The 10,689-nt window shown below is 35.8% G+C and overlaps 1 protein-coding gene across 1 annotated transcript in view; it reads left to right on the top strand.

Annotated features, from left to right (window-relative positions):
• The window catches only part of LOC142354512 (glutathione hydrolase 7-like), a 65,000-nt gene that overhangs the window by 32,425 nt on the left and 21,886 nt on the right, over nucleotides 1-10,689 (top strand). The window contains exons 6-7 of the mRNA XM_075406835.1: nucleotides 6,855-7,029; nucleotides 7,338-7,569. Coding sequence (XP_075262950.1) covers nucleotides 6,855-7,029; nucleotides 7,338-7,569 — 407 coding nt within the window. The remainder of the gene's footprint in view (nucleotides 1-6,854; nucleotides 7,030-7,337; nucleotides 7,570-10,689) is intronic.

Below are 10,689 nucleotides of genomic sequence, written 5' to 3'. Positions count from 1 at the left end.
CTGTTTTTGAACATTGAACTTTAACAATAGCTTAGTTTGTAATGTATAGCAATTGGTAACAGTCTGTTATTCAATGTGAAGTGGTCAATTTGAGAAAATTTGATCCCATTTAACTACTTACTACCCCCCAAAAAAACTAGCCCTAAACGTACCTACCCCCCCCCCCCCCAACCCAACGTACCTACCCCCCAACCCAACGTACCTACCCCCCCCCCCCTCGTACCTACCTACCCCCCACCCCCTCGTACCTACCTACCCCCCACCCCACCTACCTACACCCCACCCCACCTACCTACACCCCCCACCATCACCTACCTGCCCCCACTTTCGAACCCCCCCCCCCCGCCTGCACCTACCCACACCCCTTAACTGCGAAAATTTTAACGCTTTTTATGTTATATTGGTCTACTAGTTTTGTTATTTCTATTGTTTTTTCGATATTCGGATTTTGTCCAAGTTAGGGTAGAGATTAGTTTGCACGACGATTCGAGTCGTTTCCGGTATTTTAACGGCTATGTTTTTTATGCAATTTTTTTGCTTGACAAATTTGCGCTTTTCTTCTAGAACATTCTTTGACTTCTCAGGTGACTTTTTCACGCTTTCGTTCATCATTTTTGAGTGATTTCTATTGCTCCGAAGTAAAGCTTGTTGCTAATATAAAATCGGTTGCAGCATAAGAAAATGCAGTGACTCGTAACGCAGTAGTTAGTGAGGGTGGCCATAGATCGGGAGGTCAGTGGTTCGCATCCCGTTAAGGTTCGCAACCCATAAAGAAAATTGATCTATACTGAAGACCTTGAATTAAATTGCCTCGACTGTCGTTCAAGAGCAATTCTTCCAACATTTGTCGGTTTATGTTTTTACAATCCGAGAATTCGATTGTATTTGGGGGGCTGTTATTTGACCTGTTCACACATTTTTTAAAACTTTGTCACAGAGGTAAATTGGAGTAAATTTTAGTCAAGCTAGAGTAATAAAGAAAGCGAACAGCGAGTAGCTTAAAGCGTGAAATTTTTCAAACAGATTTCGAATGTCAATCAGCAGACAACGGTTTTTGACGTTTATGCTATGTTTTTGTCAATGATTTTTTTAAGTTTTGCCCGTGCTTGTTGGTTTTCATGTCCTGCTGCATAAGGTCAATAATGACACGTCGTATCGGCTTTATATTGATGCATTAGATTTGTGAATTGATTTAGGTGTTTCAGTTAAAAGTTGATGTTATTTATACTTCGACACTGTTTTCATAGAAGTTTTGTGATTTTTAGAGTTCTGCCTTTAGTTTTTTTTGTTCTGATATTACGTTATTTAGGGTTCATACTAAAAGGTATCTTCGTCTTTCTGGGGCATATGTGTAATTGTTAGGTGTTTCTATTGATAGCTACTGACTTTCGTGACCTTGACTCCATTTGTTAATATCAACTTTTGGTTATTTTTGAGTGTATACAATATTTGGTATCATTAAATGTTGTTAATTAAGCCTCTTCGGCTTTCTGGAGAGAGATTTAAACGATTGTATTTGAATGCTGCGGTTTTTTATTGGTTTTTCTTGCTAACACATTTTTCTTAATGCAAAATCAGTGTTTAATAGCCGCGAAGTGATAGCGGCTATTATTGGGGATATCGTGGTTTTTTACAATTCAAAGAATTTGAATTGTATTGGGGCGCTGTCTTTTTTTAAGATCTGTTCACACAATTTCATGATTTTTGAAGTCAAATTGGAGTAGTGATTTTGGTCACGCCGAAACAGGAAGTGGAGCGAAAAAGCGAGTGGTTTTGCGGCGTGAATATTTTTTGCTCTAATTTTAAAGTAGAGTGAAAAAACGGTGTTTGAACAAATATTCGTTTTCACGCCACAGGTTTTTTGTTCACATGCGGCAATTTCACTGATTGATTTTTACTGTTTTTTCGATTTTTTAGATCCGATTTTTTTCTAAATGGTTTTCCCAATCCTTTCATAGTTCATTCTAGTCATAGTTTTTTGTTTCAACCAAATTTCCATTTCTCACTAGTTTGTTTTTGCCCACATGTGGCATTTTGACATTGATTTTGTTTATTTTTTAATATTTGTTTGATCTGATTTTTTTTAGAAATGGTTTCGCCAGTTCACTCATAGTCCGTTTTAGGTCTAGTTTTTTGTTTTGTCAATTAAAATTCTTTGAAATGTACGTCAGGACTTGTCCTGTTATGTTTTTTTAACTCGTCGTCTCCATTGGTGATTCTTGTGACCTGACTTCTTGGAATTGACTTTTTAAATGACTTCAGTGTCTTCTACTGCTTGGCAGTTTAAATTTGTGCGCGTGACGTCATTTCTGTTTCTTGGTCAATTGCTTGACTTACCGCGCTCAAAATGTGACTTCTGAACTCAATGAACTTTAAATTGTGTGAACATTTACTTGGTAAAGATCAATGGTGTGCATCTAAGTAGTGCCAAACGTACATGAGTCTTGAGTTTTTGATTTCGAATTTTAATTTTGAAAAAGCTCCTTTAGGGGTTTTTCCTTATAGAGCGTATGTTTCTCATAAAAATGACGGTCCAAATCTAACCCAAAACTCTAGTGGTCTATTAAAGGACTTGTAGTCGATACGTGAGATTCGATTTTTTCATTTTTCATGTTTCTTATCCTACAACCCTGTCTCCATTGGGTTTCTTCAGTTGGTGTACGCTTTTCGAAGACGGGTTTTGTGAACGGTAGCAAAGATATGATTATCAGGTTTATAGATTTTGACATTACTGATTTTTTAACTGACATTTCTGAGGGGGATTGAAAGTTGTTTCTTTTTAGAATGTTCTTTTTTCACTCATTTTACTGCATGTACGGTTTTATGATTTGATAACAATCGAGATTTGATCCTCTGTTGTGATTGATAGTGAGGTGGTAATTTTATTCAATTCTTTACATCTTAATTTGTAAGATGTGTTCACACATTTTGCGATCACTTGTGCTTTCGTAACAGAACAAGCAGTTCATTTTTTTCGGTTTTTGAGTTGAATTGTCTTATATTGAGATTCTCAGTTCATTGATGTTTTGTTCAATAAGTAGCTTTTACATCAGTTTTGATATATTCGTATTGGTAGTGCCATTATGAAAGAAAAAACCATTTTATTTTTAAAGGTTTCCCATGTTTGTCTGGTTTTTTTCGGATATGTGTTCGGATATTTTTCGTCAATTTTGAGCTTTCAAAACGAGATAAAGAGGTAAAAGCACAGAAGTATTAAGTTGTTTTGGATTCACTTAGATTGCTTTAGCAGTTTGTTAAGTGCTAAGCCTGCTAAAGTTGCCGGGAGCTTCATTTCAGGGTGAAAGTTTTGTTCAATTTTAGCGCCCGAAAAGTGCATTTTTTTCGCTTTTTTGTAATTTTTTTATCATTTAACGTTATTCTGTTTTCTAAGTGGCCTTTCGTGGATAACAAATATTTTCCATAACTAGTTTTTGTGGTATATATAGTAGTAATGCAATCTTAAGCACAAAAGGTCATTTTTGCTATTTTTCAAGATTTTTTTGTCCTTTTCAAGATTTTTTTGTCCTTTTCAAAATTTTCCCTTAAGGAGGCAACCAAGTTTTCCCAAGGCGTGCAACTGAGTCACTGAGTAGATTTTAACAGCACAAAAAAACTTTAAAGCTTAAGTTTCCAGAATATGTTGCAATAGTCTCAAAGCTTGCTTTTGTTTTTTCTCAGGTGCTTTCGTTTGTGTTGAAAAAATGTAATGTCAGGTTTTGAATTTTGAGCCCAAATTTGTACTGGTTTTCATTTTCGGCGGTTTTTGAGTTGAATGGTCTTAAATTGAGATCCTCAGTTCATTGATGTTTTGTTTAATGAGTACTTTTTTTATGTTCTGATGTATTCGTATTGGTGGTGCCATTCTGAAACAAAAAAAAACCATTTAATTTTATTTTTTCAAAAGTTTCCCATGCTGGTGTAATTTTTTGGATTGTATTTTTAAGTTGACATGCTATGTTTTTGATAAGATGGGTTCGGATATTTTGTCCTAATTTTGAGCTTTCAGAACGAGATAGAGGTAAAGCACAGATGTATTAAGTTGCCTTGGACTCACTTAGATTGCTTTAGTAGGTTGTTAAGTGCTAAGACTGCTAAAGTTGCCCGGGGCTTCACTTCAGGGTGAAAGTTTTATTCAGTTTTTGAGCCCGAAAAGTGTTTTTTTTTTCTAAAAAAAAATTGGTAATTTTTTTCATGTAACATTATTCACAGTTTTTTAAGTGGCCTTTTGTAGATTAGAAGTATTTTCCATAGCTAGTTTTTGTGGTATATATAGTGGTAATTGTCTTCTCAGACAATAACACGAAGTAGCATTGGGAAACTTCAAGCATGCTAATTTCTTGTTTTTTGACGTGTTTAATTGTTCTTGAACGAATTTCATAGCAATTATTGTAAACGTGTCTTTTTTATGCAAAATTTTAGCTTGACAATTTTGACTTTTCGATTGACTTTTACGCCCTTGACTTTTTGCGTTTTGCGTGATCTAAAATTCTCTCTCAATCACAATTGCAAGCATCCGAACTCAATTGGCGGGAATTTAATACTAAAAGTCAAATGAAAAGTGCGCCGAAACTGGTGTCATTTTTTACTTTAAATCTTAATAGTGGTGTATGACAACCTCTAATGTGGTTATTTGAAGCACACTATTGAACCTCTTAGTCCCATTATTTAGGCTCCCTGACGGTGATTTTTGTTTGACGTTTGTGATCGCGTCGAATCACGAAATGGAGCAAAAATGCGCGTACTTTTTGAGTTTTAAATCAGTTTTACTTGATATCTAACTGAGTGAGTTTTCGAAATCTTTCAAATTTTTTGTGGCTATTTTTTTATCAATAACCGCCTATTGCGCTCCTTTTTACGAACTATAGTGATTTTGCTTACGGATCTAAATGACAACGCCATTGCTCTACGTGAATAAAATATTTTTGTTTTGTTGAACAAATTCGAAGAGAGAATAATTGAGATTCCTTTTATACATGCAAAACTTTGAAAGAGATCAGGAAATTGGTTTAAAAAAGTTTTCGCTCAGTGAGATACGCGACTTTTCAAAGCAGTTTTATAAGATTCATTTGAAATTTTAAGGCTAACTTGTTTCTTTAACATAGAGAGTTGATGGGTAGAAAATTTTAGTATCGTTTTTAAAGTTTGAAGCAGATCTAAGTGTTTTCGAGTTTTTCATAATTCGAAGGGGGTCGATTGTTCGCGGTTCATTGCATTTTGTGGCCCATTAATAGGGCTTGTATCAATCGCTAGTCATTGGTTGACGGGAAAAATTATCGCCAGTTGTTTGGATTGGATTTTGTTAGTGTAGTTATCTGGAGCGATTGATAAAATGAGTTGTCATATTTTTTAGTTTCCTTTGAATGTGTCGCTTCTCTGAACTGTCATTGGAAAAATGCAAGCTCTGAGAGAATTTCCAAAGTACAGGAGTTGCTTCTTTGGGGTTTGTTTTGTCTTCTATTTTTTTGCTCTCTAACCAAGTTTGAAGAAATTATTGTAAATTATTAGTGCTTGTCTTTTCAAGTTTTGTATTGGTTGAATTTTCTCTCTGCTGTCCATTGAAAGACAAATAATGTTTTTCAACAGCGTATCTACCATTCAACTGCTCTTTTCTCAAAATTTGAAACTATTGTTTGTCTGCCTGGCTCTTAGTTTTCAGTTGGTGTTCTTATCGGGTCAAGATTTTTTGCAGGACTTATGCTGCTATATTTTGAAAGATGTGTTCAATCATTCTTCGATGATTTTGAACTTTCATAGCGGATTAATCTGGTAACAGCCTCTTTTTGTCTCTCATGTCTGCAGCCATGTTTTTTTTGCTATATCTTAATTTTATTTTAGATTTTTAATACAATGAATTGCTTTTGAAAAAAATTAAAAATTATCTTTTGTATCAATTTTAATGAAATTTTTAAAGTTCTTTGAAGAAAATTTTACCACTTTCGTTTGAGTTATAGGGGTCAAAGGTTTTTTAGATTTTTCATCTTATTTCTTGCGCATTTGTACCAGTGCAATATTGTTAAGGAGGACATTAGCTTCAAGCTTCAAGAAGCACTAGCGAATTTTTGAAAGTGTCTAATTTTTGACTTTTTGTTTTCTTGTGACATTGTTCTTCCCCTTTCTATTTTGTTTTTTAACATATCACATTAAATCCTACTTGTGTTATTTTAACTAAATTTGTGAATTTTTCTTCTGTATGTTTCGCTGGTAGTTGTTAATTTGTCTTCTGATCGAATTCGTTATTTTAAGTCTTTTGATTGTATTGCACGAGTTGTCCTTTGGTTCTTTCTTCGTCAAACAAAAATTTATCCTGCCTAACCTTAGTTCACAGCTGATTCAACTTTATGCTTGAATTCTTTCGACTTCTGTTGGCTAGTTTCATTCTTTTCTCATTGGATGAGACAAATAATAATCTTAAAGATGTTTTGTCCCCTCTAGGTTGGAAAATGCTATCAGAATGTCAAATTCGTTTCCAGGTTTTTGAAATAACTATGAAAAACCACGAGACTTTTCAAATGCCAGCGGGAGAAATTGAATTCCAGCTTCTTTGAATTGTTCAGGGGACTGCTCATATTTTTAATTGCTCTCTAACGCAGTTTAGCAATTATATTAGTCCTTCGGTCTTATGCGACTTTTCTAGTCTCAGTATGCGATTCAACGAAACTGAGCGCAAGTTGAGGCGTTTGAGAGCAATTTGCCCGACGTTAGTCAGTTATGTTCTGTGTATCCACTAAAAGTATGGTGTACAGTTACTTAGTAGCAATTATAGATGGATAAATTCCAACGGGGGACAGGGGCAGATAAACTGTTAACAGGAGAAAGATAGCAGTTCCATATGGTTTTTACCAGTAACAATTTAGGAACTGTCAAATGAGAAAATGGCGAGACTGCTGCACTTCTTGTCTGAAAACCCTGATGAAGACTTCCTAGATCTCAGATCAGATGTGATCACTTCTGAAGTCCCTCACCTGACCAGAGAAGACTTAGAGAAGTATGAAACAGGGGTCGATGGAGCTGTCAAAACCACTTATGCAGGCAAGTGTATAGGCTGTATGAATTAACATTTAAAGAGTGAAGCAATCAATATTGTTGACATGCTATGAAACGTTTTCCCAAAATCCCTTTTTAAGTAACCGAGCTTGGACACGAAACTAGTGATGAAAGACGTTCTTCTTTATTCGTCTTTGCAATCAGCATTTGCATTTGTTAATAAAATTAGTGTAGTTAAATAGTCATTACAACTCTATCTGTGGTATTAATTCAACCACAATGTCATACAGTGGTTCATTATCTGGGGAAAAATCTTTAAATTCTATATAAAATTTTCTACTTTTTAAAAATAGATTACGAGATTTATTCCTCTGGAGCGCCCTCGGCTGGACCAGCTCTCCTCTCTACCATCAGAATGATGCTGGGTTCTGCAAGGGGCACTGATCCGAATGAGTCCCAGAATGAACAGTTGGCCGACAGTTTGCACCAACTTCTGGAGTCACTTAAGTTCACCTCTGCTCAACAGATGTTTAATGGTGATGGAGACAGAGAGGAGATTGACCAAGTTACTGACTCAATGCTGAAGTGAGAAGCTGAAATGCTTAAGACCAGCCTTCGAAATTGCTTGTTGTCCATAATTGAAAACTTGATTTTCAAAAGCGAAATTAAGAAATGCCCCTCCCCAACACTGCCTGAAAAATGGCTGGTCCGTGTCCCTCCCACCACTACGTCTTCGTAAAGCATTTAGTATTGTTTAATAGACGCCGTCAGCCTCTCAACGGCTATTATTTAGGTGCTCTCCTTTTTTTTACAATTCAAAGAACTTGAATTATTGGGGCGCTGTCTTTTTTTAAGATATGTTCACCCATTTTTATGATCTTTGAAGCCAAATTGGAGTTGTGATTTTGGTCACGCCGAAACAGGAAGTGGAGCAAGAAAACCAGTGGTTTTGCGGTGTGATTTTTTTTGCTCTAATTTTACAGTAGAGTGAGAAAACGGTGTTTGAACAAAAATTCGCTTTCTCGCTAGTGGTTTTTTGTTCAAATGCGGCAATTTCACTTTGATTTTTATTGTTTTTTCGATTTTTTGGATGGGATTTTTTTCTAAATGGTTTTCCCAATCCATTCATAGTCCGTTCTATGTCTAGTTGTCTGTTGATTCAATGAAAATTCTTTGAATTGTACGTCAGGACTTGTCCTGCTATGTTTTTATAGCTGCGAAGCTGTAAGCTGAGCGTAGCTATATTGCGGTGCTCTTGGTTTTTTTGTTTCGTCGTCTGACGCTTCATTTTCGTTTTACATTTGTTCTAGAACATTCTGTCTCGTCACTGCTTAAATGGCTTTTTCGCGCTTTATTTCACGCTTTCTGCGTGACCTAAATTGCGGTTATTCAGAAACAGAATCTGTTCCTAAAACAAAGTTGATTGTAAGAAAACAGGTTGTATGGTCCGACAGCCGAGTGGTTAAGGCGACGGGCTGTTAATCCGGAGATCGCCGGTTCGAGACGCGACAGGGAAACTCTTTTTGCACCCAAAAACAACCTCCTTTGAAATAAACTTGTAAGTTTTATAGGCGGCGGCGATAACTATTATCAACTCACTTCTGTATCTTTTTCCATCTGTATTTTACGGCACGCAAGTCTATTTCGCAGCTATTCCTGCAATCTGCCGGCTATGTTTTAATTTATTATCTGATGTTTTTTTTGGAAATGGTTTTTCCCATTTCACTCATAGTCCGTTATAGGCTGAATTTTTTGTTTGGTCAATATAAATTTTGCAAGTTGTACGTCAGGACTTTTCCTGCTATGGTTTTTAAATTCGCTTTACCTTTTGATCACGTTTTTCGTTTTACATAAGTCACGATTGTCACGTTTGACTTATGACTTATCTCACTCGCTGTTTCAACTGAATGGATTTTAACTTCTTTTTTGCAATGAATTACGAAATTTGTCGAATACGGTCAATGTCAAAAGAGCAAAATCAAAAGAGACGTGATAAACCGATAAAGCCCGGCCATTAAGTCTTTGTGCATTAGGTTATCAAAGTTCATTAGAGTGTTTGCTAGCTGACAATGGTATTAGTCTTATTAGCTTTCAGTTTAGAAGCCCGATTTAAGTATAGTTTGAGAGTCTAACTGAGACTGCACGCCAAATTAACACTTTTTGACACTGAAAAAGAACCTAGGTCAATTTGTCTTCTTTTGTTCTTGTTCTGTATCGATCCCGATTTGCATCAAGCGCGTCAACGGCGGCTATTTTGCGGCAATTTGGCGGCTATGTTTAAATCTATCAACGAAAATGTAATATTATACACAATCATCAGCTGAGAAAAATGTAAAACAAAAGACAGACAGCATTAGAACGCAAACAATTAATGGCAGTAGTAGATGAGTCAAACTCATTGAAAAATTGACTGCTGGGATTAAAGTTTATAATAGGGTGCATGGTCTGTCTTTGGACACCCGGTCTTTCTGTGTGGGTTACCCGTTTAATGTGGAGTTGCTGGTTGATTCCTTGAACTATTATTGTTTGCATAATTTGAAAAGATTGACTAAGATACTGACATCAATGTATAAAATTACAAAAAGATAAATGCTGTCAATAACCAGCAATTGTTTATGGTTAACAGACGACTCGGCTTCTCACTCGTCTATTTTTGCGCTCCTGTTTTTTCGATTCATTAAATTTGTACTATTGGGGCGCTGTTTTTTAAGATCTGTTCACACTTTTTCAGGATTTTTGAAGTCGATTTAGAGTAGTGATTTTGGTCACGCCGAAACAGGAAATGGAAGGAAAAAGCGAGTACTTTTGTGGCATGAAATTTTTTCACTCTAATTTTTAAGTAGATTGATAGAACGGTGTTTGAACAAATTTCACTTTCTCGCTGGTGGTTTTTTTGTTTTCATGCGGCATTTTAACATTGATTTTCAGTTTTATATTTTTTGATCTGAGTTTTTTGGAAATTGTTTTTTCAATTCACTCATAGTCCGTTCCAGGTCTAGTCTTGGTTTTAGTCAATGGAAATTCTTTGAATTGTACGTCAGGACTTGTCCTACTATATTCTTTTGCTTTGTTTTAAAACTTTCGCGCTTTACCTCAGTTCACAGCTTGTTCAACATTTAACTGAATGTTTTTGACTTCTCTAGGCTAGTTTTACTCTTACCTCATTCTGCTAAAAGTGTTTCTAGACAGCAGTTGCGCAGAAAAGCAATTTAAAATGAACTCAGTATCAAAAAACGAAATCGGAAATAGAAACTGGATGAACCCATAAAGCCCAAATTTAGATGCCTGTTACTCGAACTTTGTTCTTAGATACCATCTCTAATGCTGATTGTTATTGGTACTAGACCTTTTGTCATCTCACAACGAAACAGGAGTGTGTTCAGCTCCAAACTGACATCAAAATGTTCGTACTTTTAAATTGTTTGTACAAAAATCATTTCTATAGCTGCGAAGCTGAGCGTAGCTATATTGCGGTGCATTTGGTTTTTTTGTTTCGTCGTCTGATGCTCTTTTTTCGTTTTACATTTGTTCACACAGCAAAGCTGAAAGAGTCAAATTTTCTGAATGACTTCTTCCTCTCACTAACGGCCTTTGCGCGCGTGACGTCATTTTTCACTCGCTTTAGCAAAAGTTTTTAGGTTATTTGCGTGATTAGATTTTTGATCATACGTGACTTACCTCCCTCAATAAAATGAATTTTGCACT

This window comes from Convolutriloba macropyga, chromosome 15, assembly GCF_964194025.1.
Source record: "Convolutriloba macropyga chromosome 15, txConMacr16.3, whole genome shotgun sequence".
In the NCBI taxonomy this organism is placed as follows: Eukaryota; Metazoa; Xenacoelomorpha; order Acoela; family Convolutidae; genus Convolutriloba; species Convolutriloba macropyga.
The sequence above is the reverse complement of the archived record's forward strand: the minus strand, read 5'-3'. Positions and strand labels throughout refer to the sequence as shown.